General features: G+C 39.6%; 1 protein-coding gene across 1 annotated transcript in view; it reads left to right on the top strand.

The window, feature by feature from the left end:
• Positions 1-17,439, top strand: part of TBX15 (T-box transcription factor 15) — a 102,039-nt gene that overhangs the window by 60,445 nt on the left and 24,155 nt on the right. The window contains exons 2-5 of the mRNA XM_048047647.2: positions 1,744-1,957; positions 13,828-13,929; positions 16,329-16,500; positions 16,927-17,094. Coding sequence (XP_047903604.1) covers positions 1,744-1,957; positions 13,828-13,929; positions 16,329-16,500; positions 16,927-17,094 — 656 coding nt within the window. The remainder of the gene's footprint in view (positions 1-1,743; positions 1,958-13,827; positions 13,930-16,328; positions 16,501-16,926; positions 17,095-17,439) is intronic.

Raw genomic sequence — 17,439 nt, 5'->3', positions numbered from 1 at the left:
GCAGTGCATACCAAACCTTTCTAATGTCCTATAGAATTTCTACATTATACATGCAGAAACTTCTTGTCAAAGTTTACTGAAAGTATCCTTCAAGCAAGTCCATTATCCAGTGTCATATTCTCCTAGGATTCTCTAGAGGATAAAGGCTTCCTGGTGGTACTCGGGGCTGTAAGTTTCTCAAATATCTTCAGCCGAATAGTTTATGTCCATGCCATTGCAGCAGTACAAATTTTCCAAAAACATTCCTACATGGCAGGAGTTGGGGCTTGGGGTTCTGCAGGGGTTCATCTTCACCAGCTTCTTAGCTGTGGCACTCTTCACTGAAACTCTCAGAAACTCTGTAAATCTGAGACCCAACCTGCATGACCTCAGGGTTAGTGGACAGTCTCTGGCACTTGTTTGATATGGAAGAAATTTTAGCCGGGGTGATTTCACCACATTTGTAACATAGATTGTTACTTTTTATCTCCCTAAGTTTCTATATGATAGCTGTTCTATTCATTCACTGTGATGCTTGTGTTCAGGTGATCAGTGAGGACACTCTACGGCATTGTTTCTATTTTTGAAAGCTACAGAGCTCTTCTTGATCCATTTGACTGAGCACTTCACACCATTTTATTGCTCCATCAATCATCTATTTAATACTGGTGCCAATTTGTTAAAACTCAAATTCCAAATGTAAGCGCATTGCTTTGCAGAATGTATTGTGAATAATGATGTAATTCAGGTGTGCACCCTGTTGCAAAGTAACACTACTGTTTGCAAAATTCCACCGTAGCCCTATCATATGAGATCTAGGACCATATATATATATATATATATATATATATATATATTTATATTTATATATATACCATACCTATCTAAAATATATATCTGAGAGATTTTGGCAAATAAATGGCTACCTGGCTCAACATGCCTGTGCTTTTACACTAGTCTGACCTCATTTTTTTTTATTTGTTTGCTTATTTTTTAGGCAAGCCTTTCTCTTCTTCTCCCCCATAAAGGGAGGTGGTTGTCTCATGTGGTCTTTTATGTGGTTTGCTTCAATTACTTTCCTTGGTAACATATTCCATATGTTTACTATCTTTCCTTTTTGTCCTTCAATAGCCTAGAGCATTTTCCTCACCAAATGCTGCATGGTTATTTTCCCAGGAAATGTCATTGTTCCAAAAAAATATTATAAAAGCAAATAAAACAGATTTCCAAAATGGTATTGCCAAATAGCAAAATAGAAAATGCTCATTATTTTTGATGACAAGAGTATTAAAAGGGGAAAAATATTTAAACATAACCAATTCTTCAATAGTAGTGTGGGAGGATGTTCAATTAAATGGAATGTAGCTTTCCAGTGAGACAATTTAATCTTGGATTAAAACTATGGGTTGAATTATTATTTTTTTCAGTCCTTTTTTTTGTTTTTTTTTTTTTTCATCTATATTTTGTGCTCCATTCCTGGCATTGTGATGGTGTTTGTTACTATTTATATTTTACGTTGAGGGTCTTTTTTCAGCTGTTTCTAAACTTTATAAAAATGCCAGATGTCATGTTGGAAACCCAAAGACAAAAATCAGCTCATAAATCACAACAAACCGTATATATATATATACGGTATATATATATATATACCAAAGCCAATTGTACCATTCTTTAGCACTTCCTTTACTGGCTTTCCTCTTCCCTCCCTTTTCTACTCACAGTAGGTAGAATCACAGTGTCTTACCTGGTATGTTTATTTTACAGACTCAGAGCAGAGCACTGGGTCAGACACAGAGGTGTTGGCAGAAAGGACATCCTGTTCATTTGGCTCCCATTCTGACCTTACATCCGGTGGAACAGGTCCTCAGCCTCCTCCATCTTCATCCATGGAAGAGATCCAGGTAGAACTGCAGTGTGCTGACCTGTGGAAAAGATTTCATGACATTGGGACAGAGATGATTATCACGAAAGCAGGCAGGTAAGATATCTGGCTTTCTGTCTAGCTAAAAAAAAAAAAAAGTAAAAAAAAACCAACTTTTTCCTTGAGGAAAAAAGAAAGATTTTTTTCTTCTTGATATGTCCATGGAAATAAATATGGGGGGTGGGGGTGAGTGGGGAATGGTTGTCACATTTTCACAGCTGTATGTCCTACCATCTTTTTAAAGATAAAATAGTTCCATGTTACTACTTAAATCAGTATCTCCAAAGGAGAATTGGCAGCTGCAGGAAGTAGTTGAGGATAGACTCTCCTTAGAGCAAATAAAACAGGAAATAATCATTGTGCTGCTGGCTGTACTGAATTTTAGATGAGTTATGAATTGGGAGAGAGCCATTTGATTTTCCTTTCAAGTTCCCATAGCACTTCATGAGCCAGTTGATTTAATCTCATGCCTAGCTTAATTCAAATTCACCTTTGCACCAAAGGAATGTCTTCCTGCAATTCTAAATAGATAAAATGCTAATGACTTCCTGTATCAAAAATGTGCAAGTTTAGTGTTTCCCTCTGCTCTTGCAACTAATCCCATGCCAGCTGCGGTTAGGAAGAGTCACTAATAAGCCAGATTTTTTTTTTTTAAATAAAACTCACTCTGCCATGTTTAGCTGAGTATAATATCCTCATTGCTCTCTACTATTAAATGATGGATAGAAATCTGCTTACCAAAATACAACTTGAAAAAAACTGAAAATTTCTAGATCCCTCAAGCTATTAAAGATTCCAAATTGTTTAGTCATGTTTGCATTAATGTAAAGATCCTTACCTCCACCTAATGAGATTTTAATTCCTAATAATCTTGTTACGAAGAAAGTCAGCACCATGGACAGGGCTGATTAACGAGAGCAAACCATGTGTCTATCACAGGAGTTTTTCCCACCAATCCACAGAAATGCAGAAGGCAACTTTTCCGTAGTTTTGTGGGGAAAAAAAAACAACCTCAGTGTTCGATTGTTCATAATTAAGTTTCATGTCAGTGATCTCAGAATTTGCCAGAACTGCTGGATTTACTCTTTTATGTTCTTGTGAAGTGGTCACTAGTGTTCAGAAGCCCCAGGAAGTTCAGTTAATTTGAGGAAAGTTTTCTTGAACAACCCAGATATCCCCAAAGATTATGAGAACCAGATTAGCTCCTGGTTTTTTATGTGTCGTCTCATTAGCAAATGAAACATTTTGAATCAATACAGAATGGGCTGCTGGTTTTGTTTCAAATGGAAAAGGCAAAGTAACAGAAACGATAACACTTGCTGTTATCCAACATCTTTTCACTAATGAAGTCAAAACAGAAGGGAAGAAAACTACTAATTTTCATTTTTCTCATAGAGGGTGAAATTGAGACTTAACAGGTTAAATAATCTGTCTAGTATCATTAAATATGACACTGGAAGAACCAAATTTATTGGTTCTGAGTTTGTTTTCATACAATCATAGAATGGCTCAGGTTGGAAGGGACCTTAAACATCATCTAGTTCCAACCCCCCCACCATATGCAGGGATGCCACCCACTAGATCACGCTGGCCAAGGCCCCATCGAGCCTGGCCTTGAACACCTCCAAGGATAGGGCATCCACAGCTCCTCTGGGCAACCTGTTCCAGTGCCTCACTACCCCTACATTGCAGAATTTCCTTCTAATGTCTAGTCTAAATCTATCCTCTTTAGTTTAAGACCATTCCCCTTGTCCTATAATTTTCTACCTGAGTAGAGAGTTCTTCTCCATCTTTTCTGTAAGACCCTTTTAAGTACTGAAAGGTCGCAATGAGGCCTTCCTTGAGCCTTCTCTTCTCCGGGCTGAACATACCCAGCTCTCTCTGCCTTTCTTCATAGGAGAGATACTCCAGTCCTCTGATGATCTTTGTAGCCCTCCTCTGGACTTGCTCTAATAGGTCCATATTTTTCTTGTGCTGGGGGCCCCAAACTTGGACACAGTTCTCCAGGTGGGGCCTCACGAGGGCAGAGTAGCGGGAAACAATCACCTCCCTCCTTCCTGTTGCCTGCACTACACTGCATCTGAAGATGAAAAGAATACATTGTTACCTGCTGGATTAATTATAGTTCATTCTCTTACAATAAATGGAGTGGACAGGCTTAAGAGCAGCATAAATATCTCAAATCCCATCAACACCAGCGCACAACAAAATACCCAGAACTTAGTGATATGAAGGTCATAGAATCACAGAATCACAGAATGGCTGAGGTTGGAAGGGACTTCTGGAGATCGTCTGGTCCAACCCCCCTGCCAAGCAGGATCACCTAGAGCACATTGCACAGGATCACGTCCAGGCAGGTTTTGAATATCTCCAGAGAAGGAGACTCCACAGCCTCTCTGGACAACCTGTTCCACTGCTCTGTCACCCTTACAGTAAAGTGTTTTCTCATATTCATCTGGAACTTCTTGCATTTCAGTTTGTGCCCATTGCTTCTTGTCTTGTTGCTGGGCACCACTGAAAAGAGTCCAGCCCCATGCTCTTGACACCCTTCCTTCAGATATTTATATGCATTGATAAGCTTCTCTCTCAGCCTTCTCTTCTCCAAGCTAAACAGGCACAGTTCTCTCAGCCTCTTCTCATATGACAGGTGTTTCAGACTCCTAATCATCCCCTAAAATGACCTCAGCAGTTCAGCAGTTCATACATTTCTGAATGAAGTAGTTAACCTTTCTGGAAACTTAAAAAGCTATATGCTATGTACAGTTTTTTTTTTTTTTTTAAGTAACCAAAAAAGTTGAAACATCAATGCCACTGCAGTTTTACAAATTGTTCAACATCTTCTCGCAGAAGCCTTGAGAGTATTTGCAGAGGTTATAGAGAAGGAAGGATTTATGGGAAAAAAAAAAAAAAAAAAAAAACCAGCAACAACAAAAAAAAAACTGAAATATTCTGGGGAGATATCAAATAATTAAACTAAATGCTTTGGATCAGTTCAAAAAAAAAAAGAAGAATTTCTATTAGGTCTGATTGGTACACACATATGAAAAAAAAAAGATTATATATTTTCTTACAAAGTTTTTAGAAAATTACAGTACTGAATAAATTGCTGTCTTTTTGTTTTCGTTTTAAAAAAAAGCAAAAACATTTTTGTTGAAATTCTTCTTCTGCTGTCTTCAAGCTATAAACCACTATTTTGTTGCTTGGAACAGTCTCAAGTATATATTTTGACACTTGTGATATAAAACTATTGTTCTGACATTTATGAATTGAGATGCTTCATGTCAGCAATTGTTCATGGAACTTGTCATGCATGCTGCCTTTCTGTTTGAAAAATACAGTTTCCCACATTGCATATCATCATAATGAACAATAGATACATATCCCTAATTGCACAGTAATAACAGGAAGCTGATTAAAGATTATTGTGAGATGTACTTAGTTCCTTCCATGTGGGAACATGATGCAGCTGAAAAACAGATCCAGTTAACTGCAATTCCAATTCCATTTTCCCCACACCAGGAAAAATGCTTTCATTTAGTGAAGAAGCATCTCGCTTCATATTCATACTCGCTTCCCCTACCTGATTTTTTTTTTCTTCAACTAGTCCAATATAAGATACTTTGTTTTAGTTTTCTAAGTTTTTGGCTCAAATATTTTGATTTTCATGTTTTTGAAGAGAAGTTTACAAGCTCTGGGGAAGGTCTTGTTTAGTTGCATTTTCTGATGAAATATCTAAGTCTCTATTTTAGCCACATTTCAGATATGTTTAACAGCACATGTTAGGGAAGACAGAGACACTAACTTTATTTTAAGAAGTCCAAAACAATACATACATATAAAAATATATATATATATATGTAGGTAGGGAATAGATGCAGGGAAATATGTAAGAACTGCAAGAAATATTTATCTTTTCAAGAATTTTTTCTTTAACACCATTAATGGCATTCTCAAGTGCCAAGCCTGAGAGCTTTTTCAAGCTCCGGTCTTGACAATTTTTCCACTTACAAAAAAAAGTTGTAGCATAATACAGAGCTTAACTTACAGAGCAAATAATATATTCATTACAATCCTAAATCATATTCTTTCTCTGTGAAAGGAGATGTTTATCATTACTTTAGTCCTCATGGACATCAGGCTCATCACTGGCTGCCCACACAAACTCTATGTTAGCTACCAAACATATATATATATTTCTGTTTGATGATATTCTTCTCCAGAGGTTAGTTTAACAGTATGGGAAGGGATTTTTTTTTCTGCAGACTACGTTTCTTATTTAACCATCACAAAGTTTAATGATTTCATTACTTAGTACATCTATTTATTTGTGACAGTTCTTATAGATTAAAAAAAAATGCACAAGTTAAATGTTTAATTTTTTTTGGTTAAACCTTCTTTCAGAGAGGATGTGTCTGTGATGGATGAAAGCTGTCTGGCAGTCCTGTTTCTCCATATGAGATGCATGATTCATGATGCATGCAATAGATGAGATTTCATGATTTCTGGCAAAGAGAGCTGCATTGTTATCTCCCGAGGATTTCCTATTATTTATTGAAATAGTGAGAGATGTGCAGCTTCTTTGCAAATTTTTCCTTCCCAAGGGAATATTTTTCTGTTCTTGCCACTTTCCCTACAGAAACCCTGTCTGAGTCCTGCAAGACCTTCTTGTTTTGAAAGCCTTTATAATTACAGACTCAGTTGCCTATGACTACAGCTGCTCCTTAATTTTATGTAACTGGTAAGGCATTGTTTGGCTCCTGCCTGACCTCACATTGTCTTTTTACTCTTACTGTTTAATGCTAGTTTCTAACCTACATTTTCATTTCAAACATATTTCTGGAGCTATATCCTGCTTATGTCCAGCATACTACACTTTTTAGCTTTCAAACTCCCACTCCCATTCACATTTAATTCTGCTTCATTTTTTTCCTTCTTGATGCTGTATTTATAGATGCCTTTTTTTTTGATCTGCTTCTATAAACCTGTATTTTTTTTTCTGTTTTCATAAAGTTCTCTTAGAACTTTTCCCTTCTTTCTTTCTACCATAACTCTGTTATTCAGAATTTAAAAAGATTCTTCTAACAAGAATCCTTTTTTTCTTTGTGCGAAAGATGCAAATGGCTTTTTGTCAGCTTCAGTGCATTCAAAACTGCAATTTCTTACCTATTTTTTGTTTGAAATGCATCCTTAGACTGTACAAAATAAAATGAACTCACCTTAAGCCCCAGGTCATACTGATTTAAAGCAACTATTCCTAAAAACATATTTAACTATTTTTCTCTACTCTCCTCCACCATGCATGCATGCTTGCTGGCAACATTAGCAGAGGAATCTGAATCCCTCCCCACATTCTCTAGCTAAAGACCATGGTCATCTGAGCTGCAGGTCCAACAGTTAACTGCTGATAGAAGTGCTGCCCAAACGGGAAAGAAATGTGCAATTATTATTGAGGGAGGGGTGCACTTCCACTGCAGTGAATGTTTGGAGTACTGCTTTGCAAGGGAAATGCCACCTCTTATGGAGATGGTTGACAGCACACAAACACAGACGGGAGGTATTCCTCTGGGGACATAGGTTCTGCCTGTAGCAAATTCAGGATTTCTTCTCAGCAGTAAGGGAAATAACACATGAGTCTTATCAAAGTTATCATATCTGTGCTGAGGGATGGCTCAAACCTGGGTGCTGAGGCCAGGCTCAGTAATAAGAGTGAAAAAAACCCCACAGCAGTGAATGGAAGAGGTGACCTGCTATCTCCTGACTCTTCAGTGCCTCCTGGTAGGTTAAATGGTATTTTGACTGAAGTTTCTTTCCCTCCCAGAAACTATGAGCCAGAGTTGTTTGAAACATGTACTTAGGGCTGTTTACACTACTGAATGGCTGTTTTATTTCCAGTGGAAGGAAGGAGGGAAGGGCCCCATGTTCCTCTTCAGTTAGAGTAAAAACCAGTGATTTTGTTTCAAAGCTTTGTTGATGCTAAAGGGACTTGTGGAGAGGACTTCTCAGAGCAAGGGCTGGCAGGATGCAACTACCAGACTGCTGCCCAGAGGCCCTGGCCCAGTGGACCAGATAAGCTTTCTCCAGCTTCTAGAAAACGTCCCTTTGGGGAGCTGCTGGGAAGATCTGCTGGACTCCCTCTGCCTTATAATAAATCCTTTTTCTCCCAGCCCTGCATCAGCTTTTCCTCTCAACACAAATATCTTCTCTACATATTCTCACACTGCAGAGGGAAACAAGGAAGCATTCTTGCCTTCCCTTCCCTTCCTGTCCCTCACTTTCACTTCCGCAGGTTTGTTTTTATAAACAAATATACATTTGGCACCAGACTTAAAGACAAGGAAATATGAGGTATAAAATAGCTATAACTTCAGGTAACACTGTAAACTCAGGCATGAACACTATGCACACTTAATCTGTAAGCCTGAAACAGTCTGAATATTTTTCAGAGTTTCTTAATCCCATTTTTTATGACTGGGAAGTGACTAATCTTTCTGTTCGTGTCAATAAGTCTGTAGCAAAAGACAAACAGTCTTTTAGTACAACTGAAGAATATATATCTTCATTTTATGGTTTACATTTAGCAGATGTCACCCTTAAGCAAATTTAATCCCATTTAAGTTAAGTTTTTGTTTACATGGTGTGTAAACCATTAAGCTGAACAGTCATGAAAACTGAAAAGTAAATTGTGTTGATCCTTTTAAATTGTCATCTGACTTCAGCTCACTAAGCTGTCTGTACAGGTGTATTTCCAGTGTCTGAACAGCTTCAAGGAATTGCACTTGTATTTTGAGACAACCATCCAGGTACCCATTAATGTCTTACCACTTAATGAGTGATGCCCTCTCTAAAACTTAACTGTGAAACAGAGAATGAATTTATGTTGGAAAGGATACTTGGAGGTAATCTTGCCCGTGAACCCACTCAGAGCATGCCAACTTTGTAGATAGATTCAACTTGACAAAAGCTTTACATGTACTAGTTCCAGGGGCAGGGTTAGGAGCTGTCTCATTTGAGAGTCCTAAGGGTTAGAAAATGATTATTTTCTTGGGAAAAAGAATCCAGTTTGGGGATATACATGTAAATTTCCTTCTCTGAACAGTTTCCTTAAAGGAAAACTATGATTTCATGTTAAATAAAAAGTTTAAACTACAACAAAAAAAGCTGTTTGCTGCAATCCAACTTCTTTCTATCTCTGCAAGTTCACAAACAGTTTTTAAAATCAGTGCACTGCTGTGCTAGCAATTACTATTTTAATGAAAAGATCTATATGTATCATTAATTTTCTTTGCATTCAGAGTTTAATAAACCTCTTTCTCATTATAGAAGAAGTAAGGAATTGAGTAGGCTGAGACACATGGTTCTTACAAGAATGCTTTTTAAAACTCTTCTAAGTGTTTCTAAATCAATTGAAATAACTTATTTCATATCATGTCATATTTCCCCTAAATGGGTGCTGCATGTATGTGTACAGATTTCCAGCCTAAGTTTAGCAAGATAATTTTCCTGCTGAGTGGTAAAGCTAATGTATAAATAACTTGACCATCCCAAACTGCTGTTGATATAAAACCTCCTCCTGAACTGTATCAAATGTCGTGTGTTCCCTGTGAAAACTAACAGCCTTTGTGTCTGAGCTGCTGACTATAAAGACAACTGATATTATTCTGGATGAAAGGTTCTTGACTGTTTATGAATACAGCCATATTCAAATGACCTGAATTCCTCCCAGATCTTTGAACCCTCTATTTTCTATAGGGTTGGTGCCTAGGGAGACAAAGAGCCAGCCAACAGGAAACAGAGCACCAGGACTTACCCCAGATTCCACCTATGTCACTCAGTCACTACTCTTTATCTCTGTGTTTTCCATTTTTCCCTTTCCACACAGCAGCGCTGCTGGAAACCTGCTGTGGTAGTTCCAGGCCACACTCTTATGTCAAAGAAACCTAAGTTACTTTTACACCCACAGAAAAACAAAACAGCAATTTTTTAGAAAACTTTAAAATACACTTAAACATTAGAGAAAGCAGTGGGATCAGCTGAGCTCTCTCTGATCATTTTAGAGATTAGCCCCTAAGCCTGTTGAATGGTCTGTGGTAATCTTTTACAAGGTATTTCATAAGTGAACAACCCCATAAGCTATACTGCAACATTACATGGGGTTGCAGTTTTGGAGAGAGCTGCTGGGAACACACAGTGTTCAGTTTTCCGAATATAGTACACAGACCCACAGAGACTCAGAATTAATCCTGGATTTCTCATCAGTCCTCTGAAACATGACCTACCTCTTAAGCTGCTCCCAAGCCACCTCCATCCAATTAATGAGAGCTGGATTGTAAAATGCCACATCCTGTACCCATTTGGCTTGGTAGATTTAATGAGCCATTGTGGTAGAAACAAGGTAATGTCCTCAAGCCACTGAAGACTAATCCATTATTCCTTTCTTCCCCTCTAAATTGTTCCGCTAGCAAACTCACACCATCAGCTATACAAATGTCTCTCTTTGAAAGCTTTCTGCAGACAATTTTTCTGACAGTTTTATGTCTCTCATAACTCTGGTTAGCTGTGTGCTGGCAGCTTTGGGTGATGTTCTCACTGCCCCCTCAATGAATGCCCTTTTCCAAGGCAGATTCAGTTACTAATAGATCAGAACTTTGCTTCTCTATGGCCTGAAAAGGAAGAGCTATGGGCAGGGTGAATGCTGAGCGTTGACCTCCTCCTTCCCATCCCCTTCTCCAAGTGGTTGCATGTGGTCCAGATGGGAAAGAACAAAATAACTTCTCATGGTTGCATCCCTTGAGTACATTTTTGAAAGACATGTTTGGAGATGTTCACAAACTTTCCCATTTCCTTCCTCCAGGCTATGTCCATACTTTGAGAAACAAAAATGTTGGGAGGAGATGTAAATCTTCTCAGACATTTCACTACTCTTTGCTAAATAGAAGGAAAAATGTCATGATGGTTCCTAGGGAGGCCCCCTAGAAACAGTGGACAAAGATTTATTGTACACTTTTCTGGATTTTTTCATCATGACTTTAATGATATTTAATTCCCTTTTAATGTCCTGCTTCCATTCAACCTACCCTCATTACTTATAGAGACATCTACTTACCAGAGGAGCAGAACATAGTTACATATCAGCATTCAGTATTTTCAGTTTCTCATATCAAAGCTCTGTATCTTCTGGGCAGAAGTAGTGCGATTGAATAATACCGTCCTGTGGGACCTCAGCACAAGGTTTTCTCAGATAAGGACTGAGAAGAAAATAAGGTAGACTTCAGGTTTGAGTAAACAGTTAGTGAAACAACACAGGATTTCTTTCAGTGCTCTACTTTGAGGCTCTTGATTCCTTTTGCACATCACTCAACTCTCTTCCACAGATTTTATTAAGACATTGAAATACTGCATTAGTCACAAATATAATATAGAAGCATAGAATGGTTTCGATTGGAAGGGACCTTAAAGATCACCTAATTCTAATGCCCCTGCCACAGACAGGGTCACCTTCCACTAGACCACGTTGCTCAAAGCCCCATCTAATCTGGCCTTAAGTAGCTCCAGGGATGGGACATCCACAACTTTCCAGGGCAGCCAGTTTTGGTGCCTCACCACACTCATAGTAAAGAATTTCTTCCTAATATCCAATCTAAATCTACCCTCTTTTAGTTTAAAACCATTATCCCTTGTCCTACCACTAAACTTCCTGAGTAAGAGGCCCTCCCCAGCTTTCCTGTAGGCCACCTTTAGGTACTGGAAGGCTGCTATAAAGTCTCTCTGGAGTCTTCTCTAAACTGAACGTCCCCAGCTCTCTCAACCTCCCTTCATAGGAGAGGTGCTCCAGCCCTTTGATCATCTTTGTAGCCCTCCTCTGGACTCTCTCTAATAGGTCCATGTCCTTCTTACGTTGGGGGCCCCAGACCTGAATGCAGTACTCTAGGTGAGGTCTCACAAGAGCAGAACAGAGGGGGAGAATCACCTCCTTCGACCTGCTGGCCACACTTTTGATGCAGCCCAGGATATGGGTTGGCTTTCTGGGCTGCAAGTGCACATTGCCAGTTCGTATTCTGTTTTTCATCCACCAATACCCCCAAGTCCTTATCAGTAGGGTTGTCCTCAATCTACTCATCTCCCAGCCTGTATTTGTGCTTGAGATTACCCCAGCCTAGATGCAGGACCTCACACTTGGCCTTGTTGAACTTCAAGAGCTTTGCTCTCAAGCCTGTCAAGGTCCCTCTGGATGACATCCCTTCCCTCCAGTGTGTCGACTGCACCACACAGCTTGTTGTCATTGACAAACTTGCTGAGGGTGCACTCAATCCCCCTGTCCATGTCACTGACAAAGATGTTAAACAGCACTGGTCCCAATACTTACCCCTGAGGAACACCACTCATTACTGATCTCCACTTGGACATTGAGCTGTTGGCCACAACTCTTTGACTGTGACCAACCAGCCAATTCCTTACCCACTGAGTGGTCCATCCATCAAATCCATGTCTCTCCAATTTAGAGACAGTGGGGACATGGGGTACATGTCAAATGTTTTGCACAAGTCCAGGTAGATAACATTAACTGCACTTCCCCTATCCACCAATGCTGTACCTCCATCATAAGAAGGCCACTAGATTTTTCAGATATGATCTTCCCTTAGTGAAGCCATGTTGGCTATCACCAATCACCTCCTAATTTTCCATGTGCCTTAGCTTAGTTTCCAGGAAGATCTGCTCCATGATCTTGCCAGGTACAGAAGTGAGACTGACTGGCCTGTAATTCCCTAGGTCTTTCTTTTTTTTTTTTTTCCTTTTTAAAAATGGGAATTCAATCACAGGAGCCTCACATCAATCATGCTCCCACCGCGTCTCCATAATGTCAATGGGGTCATAGCCCTGCAGGCATGTGTACATCTCTAACTCCTAACACATGACATAAATGATTTACTCGCCATGCTGGTTGAGGAGTATAGAATGGCATCTATATTACTGGCAACCAGAGAATTCTGAAGAATAAGGAATTATGACATAGCTACATCAATACTGATATATTTTGAGGTTAACATTGTTCTTGGCTATTGTCTTATGAAATAATTGTCTAGCAATACACACCTCTGGAACAGTGACCAATACACAACACAGCTAAACTTGCGCTCAGACAAGAAAAGAAAGGCTGGAAACTAATTTTTTGCTGGTGAAAATTTTCATAACTTACCTATCAAGTGAAAAATCTTAAGACAGAACTGGATCATATGTCACAGAAAAGACAGCACTTACAAAAGATTTTTCACAAAATACTGACTAGACTTCAAGGAAACCACGGTGATAAGGCCGGTGTTTTTGTTAAGTGTGAAATATAGGCCTAATAAGCAGATTCATTTAAGGGATTTTTTTTTTTTTAAGTATCTGTAAGCATAAAAGCAAGAGGATCTTTCAGGATGATGGTTTTGCTTTCTAGCGCTGTCAAAGTCCATACTGAAATGTGATTTTCTCAAAAACACAGAACAAAAATGATCCTGCATTTAGTATGACATGAAAGCATAATTCTAGATAGAAAAGCAGCACTAAGAATGTATATTGCCCATCTGTGTACTGAAATACCTAGAGAGGAGGCCTGACCTGAGGGACAATTTGTGCGGAGTATAACAGAGCTGTCTGCTAGGAGTCAGGAGCAGAGACTGCTTGACTGGGAGTGATTTATTGTAACCCACAGGTTGTTATCTTGCTATTCCTTTTCTTAAATGCAAAAAAAAAAAAAAAAAGATAAAAAAAAGAAGATACGTAGCACCACCAGCACAATCTTTGCTAAGTACACCAAACCCAGAGGAGTCATGCCAAGAAGTGGGTTTTGTAAAGTAGTGTGCTCCTGGTGTCAGAGAGGGGTAAGAGCCCCTTCAGCTTCTTTATTCACAATTTTCTTCCTTATTTCTACTCTTCTTTTTTTCTAGGAGAATGTTTCCAGCCATGAGAGTGAAAATTACAGGTTTGGATCCCCATCAGCAGTATTATATTGCCATGGATATTGTGCCTGTGGATAACAAGAGATACAGGTAAGCTTTTTAGGTGTAAAGATAGAAACATTGTGATGAATCAGTGTCAATGAAAGCATATGAAAGACATATGCCATTACACACTATTGCAAAAGTATGCTGGAGGACACGCTGTTTGTTTACACGATTAATTGATTTGGCCAGAATTGTAAGACAAAAAAACAGAGGTTTAATATACTCTCTTGCACATTTGGACTGATATCTGAGACTGATACAGCTCTAGGTGGATAAGGAATTGGCTGGTTGGTCACACTCAAAGAGTTGCAGTCAACAGCTTGATGTCTAGGTCTTGATGACCTGTGAAGAGTGGTGATCCAGTGATCCTCGGGGTTCTGTACTGGACCAGTGCTGTTTAACATCTTTGTCAGTGACATGGACAGGGGGATTGAGTGCACTTTCATCAAGTCTGGTGACAACACCATGCTGAGTTGTGTAGTTGACACACTGGAGGGAGGGGATGCCATCCAGAGGGACCTTGACAGGCTTGAGAGGTGGGCTCATGCAAAGCTCTTGAAGTTCAACAAGGCCAAGTGTGAGGTCCTGCATCTAGGCTGGGGTAATCTCAAGCACAAATACAGGCTGGGAGATGAGTAGATTGAGGACAACCCTACTGATAAGGACTTGGGGGTATTGGTGGATGAAAAACAGAATACGAACTGGCAATGTAATTTAGATTAGATATTAGGAAGAAAGACTTTACTATGAGTGTGGAGAGGCATCGGAACCAGTTGTCCAGAGAAGCTGTGGATGTCCTATCCCTGGAGCTGTTTAAGGCCAGATTGGATGGGGCTTTGAACAACCTGGTCTAGTGGAAAGTGTCCTTGTCTAAGCCAGGGGCCTTGGAACTAGATGATCGTGCTCTGTGGTTTTGAATAGTAATCAGTTTTTAATGGGAAATTATTAATAACACAATTAACAGTGACTGTCTGAGGGGCTTGGTCACTGGAGTCTGGATCCTCTAAAACTACCTACCTCAGCAAGAAAGAATGGGCAAGTGGACAGTGAACAAATGGGGGACACCTCAGGTCTAGCCTGAACCAAATTGGGTGATTTTTGTTTTAAAAGCATTTACTGTCCAGCACAGCAGCAACTGGGATTGAAGATCCTGATCTACAGCATGGAGCTGTTGAGAAAACCTCTGGTGAATTGCCACCACAGAACTGAAAGATGGGATGAGGAGATTTTTCTGGTATTAACAGACTCTGCACCATAGAAAAGTATGCTGGAAAACTCATGGTGGTCTGCATCCCAGAATACTATCCAGACAGAGGTGTTTTATCTAGACTCATTAAAAGACTCTTGAGAGCAAGTCTTTTCCCCAAATAGTCTTTACTGTACCAAACTTCAGAGATTCAAGAACTATGCCTCAAATGCTAAATATTGCATTTTGCTCTCAGATCATCCAGAGGGTTTCTCAGGAAAGTGATTTTCCTGGGAGGTATGAGGGTGGTACCTGATGCCCAGACATTTTTTTTTTTTGTCTCTTCCTTTCAGTGTGGTTCAGTGCTAAAGTTGAAAATGTGTATATTGTCTTATTCTTTGTTTCTGTCCTTGTTAGCTTATTCAGCCACATTGAACAAGCTAGCACTGAGAGGCATGGATTTATTTCTTTGCATTTCTTTTGAAAATACAGGAAATGAGTCACTGTTTGTAGGTAAGGACTGAAATAGCTTCACAGAGCTGAGTAGAGACCCAAGGAAGGGCAGCATAGGGCACGACCTAGAAGTGTTAGCAGGACTGTTTGTGAAATACCTTAAGCTGAAGGAGCCACAGGACAGAAGGAAAAACAAAATCTCCAGAGAAAGCTGTAGGAAAGTAATTTATGGCACATATTGGATGGTGGTTAGGTCAGGAACACAAAAGATCATTTAATTTTTTTTTCTCTAATCCTTACTTTTGCAATACTAAATGGAATTTCCTATTTTGTAACATTTTAAATTAGAAATTCTGTTTTATCAGTTGTTGTTGTGGTATCCATAGGATTTTGTCCTGTCTGGATGAACACACGTGTTTTATACACTCTGGCATGGCAGCCAGTGCAGATTTCCAGAAATTACGAGGCATTTATTAATATTTTCAGAGAGGACTTTGTTTACCAGTATTCTCTATCCTCTGGATCAGACAGGGTTAAGGAGTTGAGAAGGCACATGTGGCAGAGTTTTACAGGGAAAATAACTGCAAAGATGGTTTTAATAAGGAATCAGGTCTGAACAAGTGGCTCAGGGGTAATCTGGCTTTCATTTAGAAGGTAGGAGGTTGCAATAAAACACATTCCCCCCTGACTGCAAATGAGAGCTTGAGGTGTGTGTGGTAAGGTGGCAGGGGAGGAGAAGCCCTAAAATTGTTCCTCTAGTGAGTGAGTGACAACTTTCCTTAGCCATCACCCCTTTTTCTTTTAGGTATGTGTACCACAGCTCCAAGTGGATGGTGGCTGGCAATGCTGACTCCCCAGTGCCCCCGAGGGTTTACATCCACCCTGACTCGCTGGCTTCTGGAGACACCTGGATGAGGCAGGTGGTCAGTTTTGACAAACTCAAGCTGACCAACAATGAACTTGATGATCAAGGCCATGTAAGTTAGAAGCTAATTTTAGCACCTCCTGCCCCAGCCTCACTCATCTCAGACTGAGAAGGGTGCTGCTCTTGCTGTAATGCTCCTCTGGCCTGATGGCCACACATAGCTGTAGATACTCTCCATGGCTGAGCTTTTTTCCCTATTTCAGTGCTTTTCTTTAAAATGTTGCTTGGCCCTCTAAAGCAGTAAATTCCCTTTCTCTCTCAAATGGTCCGCTTTGACGCAGCATCTGCACATAGCATGAACTTTGTCTCATACGTACTTGTAAGACAAGAGTAACTTCTTTTGCATTAGCTCTTAATCCTCCCCTGCTTCCTCATACTTCTGGATGTAGTGCAGAAATTTTAGAAAAACAAAAACAAAAAAAAGCAAACAAATATCCCACTACCTCTTCTTCCTCCTCTTTTTTTTTTGCCCTTTCAGATAATCTTACATTCAATGCATAAGTACCAGCCCCGTGTTCATGTCATCCGAAAGGATTTCAGCAGTGAACTTTCTCCTACAAAGCCAGTTCCTTCAGGAGATGGGGTGAAAACCTTCAACTTCCCAGAGACTGTCTTCACCACTGTGACAGCCTACCAAAATCAACAGGTAAAGTTGTGTGCCTTCAAGCTCCTTTTGTGTTGGGTGTTCATAAAGATATCAGTGTGTTCTTTGTGTTTGTGAGACATTAACTTTTTCTGAGAAATGTAGCTCAAGAAGTGAGTTACGTTGTCCACTTCACAAGCCCATTATGTTTTTCTGTACAAAGAGAAAATGTTTGCTGTAGAGTAGTCAATAGACATGAAGTATCTAGCCAGAAAACCATCCTGGAGGTAAGGTGACTGATGTTTCTTCTGCAAAATAAGTGTGTGAGAACATTCACAAAGAGGTGCATTGTGTTTGCTTTTCCTTGCTGCTAATTTTCCTTGTGGTACAAACCCCGGTGTCCTGATT

The sequence above is a fragment of the Anser cygnoides genome, chromosome 1 (assembly GCF_040182565.1).
Source record: "Anser cygnoides isolate HZ-2024a breed goose chromosome 1, Taihu_goose_T2T_genome, whole genome shotgun sequence".
Lineage (NCBI taxonomy): Eukaryota > Metazoa > Chordata > Aves > Anseriformes > Anatidae > Anser > Anser cygnoides.
This window is presented reverse-complemented; position numbering and strand designations above follow the sequence as displayed.